This window comes from Lactuca sativa, chromosome 4, assembly GCF_002870075.4.
Source record: "Lactuca sativa cultivar Salinas chromosome 4, Lsat_Salinas_v11, whole genome shotgun sequence".
Lineage (NCBI taxonomy): Eukaryota > Viridiplantae > Streptophyta > Magnoliopsida > Asterales > Asteraceae > Lactuca > Lactuca sativa.
In genome coordinates this window covers 53,359,911-53,361,604 of record NC_056626.2, presented here as the reverse complement: position 1 = coordinate 53,361,604, position 1,694 = coordinate 53,359,911, and the positions used below count along the sequence as shown (strand labels likewise).

The 1,694-nt window shown below is 36.2% G+C and overlaps 1 protein-coding gene across 1 annotated transcript; it reads right to left on the bottom strand.

Annotated features, from left to right (window-relative positions):
• Positions 1 to 786: 786 nt before the first annotated feature.
• On the bottom strand, positions 787 to 1,469 carry LOC111876836 (non-specific lipid-transfer protein). Its single transcript, XM_023873406.3, has 2 exons — positions 1,099 to 1,469; positions 787 to 950 (listed from the first exon to the last, which is right to left on the bottom strand). Exons 1-2 carry the CDS (start codon positions 1,449 to 1,451, stop codon positions 920 to 922), a joined length of 384 nt encoding a protein of 127 aa, XP_023729174.1. The 5' UTR covers positions 1,452 to 1,469; the 3' UTR covers positions 787 to 919.
• Positions 1,470 to 1,694: the final 225 nt, after the last annotated feature.

Here is a 1,694-nt window from a genome sequence, read left to right as displayed (position 1 = left end):
GTCATTGTCGAGATTTATAGGTTGAGATTGAGATGATTGAAATTGTTGAGAAGGTTGTTGAAATTGTTGGGAAAGTTGTTGTTGAAAGGCTTGGAATTGAGGTTGATTGAATTGTTGTGGTTGTTCTTGGTAGAAAGTTTGTGGGTATGAAGTGGTGAATAAAGTTTGTTGTTGGATTGAGGAGGTTAGCAATTGCATGTAACTAACATTTGCATTTGGAGTGTTTGGAGTGTTGGGGGTGTTTGGATTTGAATCCATGTTGAGAGAAAAAAAATATGAGAGATGAGGTTTTTTTGTAGAAGGTAATAAAATATAGAGGGTGTTTTTTGAAATGTAAAATGTAAGTAGAATAGTGAATAATTTATAGGTGTAAATATTTGTGTTTAAATGGTAAAAAGTAATTTTTTTTTTATGTTAGAAACGGCTATATAGCCGTTAGTTTACAAGTTCCGACCGTTACAAATTAAACAGATTATGATTGGGCGTCCTCTCGCGTCTTTGTCACCACATCACATCCACCCCACCGGCTTTGGGGGCGGTGTTCACGCGTGGGAGAGGTTGCCACCTCAGCCCAAGACGCGTGGAACTACCCCCATACCGGGTAGCCTAACCTAACGTTATTTAAAACAGTGCATTTAGGAGACAAAGTTGGTCAAGTAATTATAACTTGACTGATTTGACTACATATAGAAAGTTGACTTTTTCAAACATAAATTTACCCATAGAAAAAATCCATCAGCAATGCGACGGATTTGGGCGTCGCAAATGGGTCAATTTAATAGTAGTGAATATGACATACACTTAACAAAATATGTGCCTAAGTGTCCTTTGTTTTATTTCATGGTACCCAAACAAGTATTAAAATACAACCTTAATTTCATAAATACATTGGTGCACATTATGCCTATGATCCACGCTCTTATAACACCTCCATATGTACCAATTTCGTCCTGCAAAAATGTATACACACAAGCCAGATAATTAAAAATATTGTTAACGTCCTCTAATCATTTATTCATTTATGCAATTCAACAATATAGAATAGCATCCATCCATCCATCACCATGTCAAATAAAGTGTAATTGAGAGAAAACTAACTTTTCGCAGTCATAGTCCTTATCAACAGGAGGAAGTTGTATGTCATTAATATCACATTTCTCGGGCAGAAGAGGAATTCTTTTTGGATCGAATTTGATCACTGATATCGCTTGTTTCACACAGTTGCATATAACCACACGATCATCCTTTGTTTTCATCATGCCTTTTAGGTTCTTGACCGATAAGCAACAAAAGTTTGATGGCCTTGATGGCTGTTGACCGCTTATGTAACCGACACATGGTGCCAACATGGTTGCTAGCCGTGCACATGATGATGGGTCCGCATGAGCAAACACCATACTACTCCTCCATGACACCAATAGTAAACCAATCAAAATGCGAATCAGATCCATCAATTTGGTGGCAAAGTCGTTAAAACTTGCTTTTTTTTCACGTACGTTTTATGAAGATGATTGTTATTATATATCTTTTATGGTAGATGTATTAATCTAATGTGTAAAGAAAACCTTAATTCATGCATTTGGTGTGTTGTCATATATTGTCACACTTCGATGCAAGTGTCGTGTAAAAAACTAAACTAAATCCGTTAGCAACCAATTAACTATCAAATTAGATTTCTGTCGAAGAACAAAGCA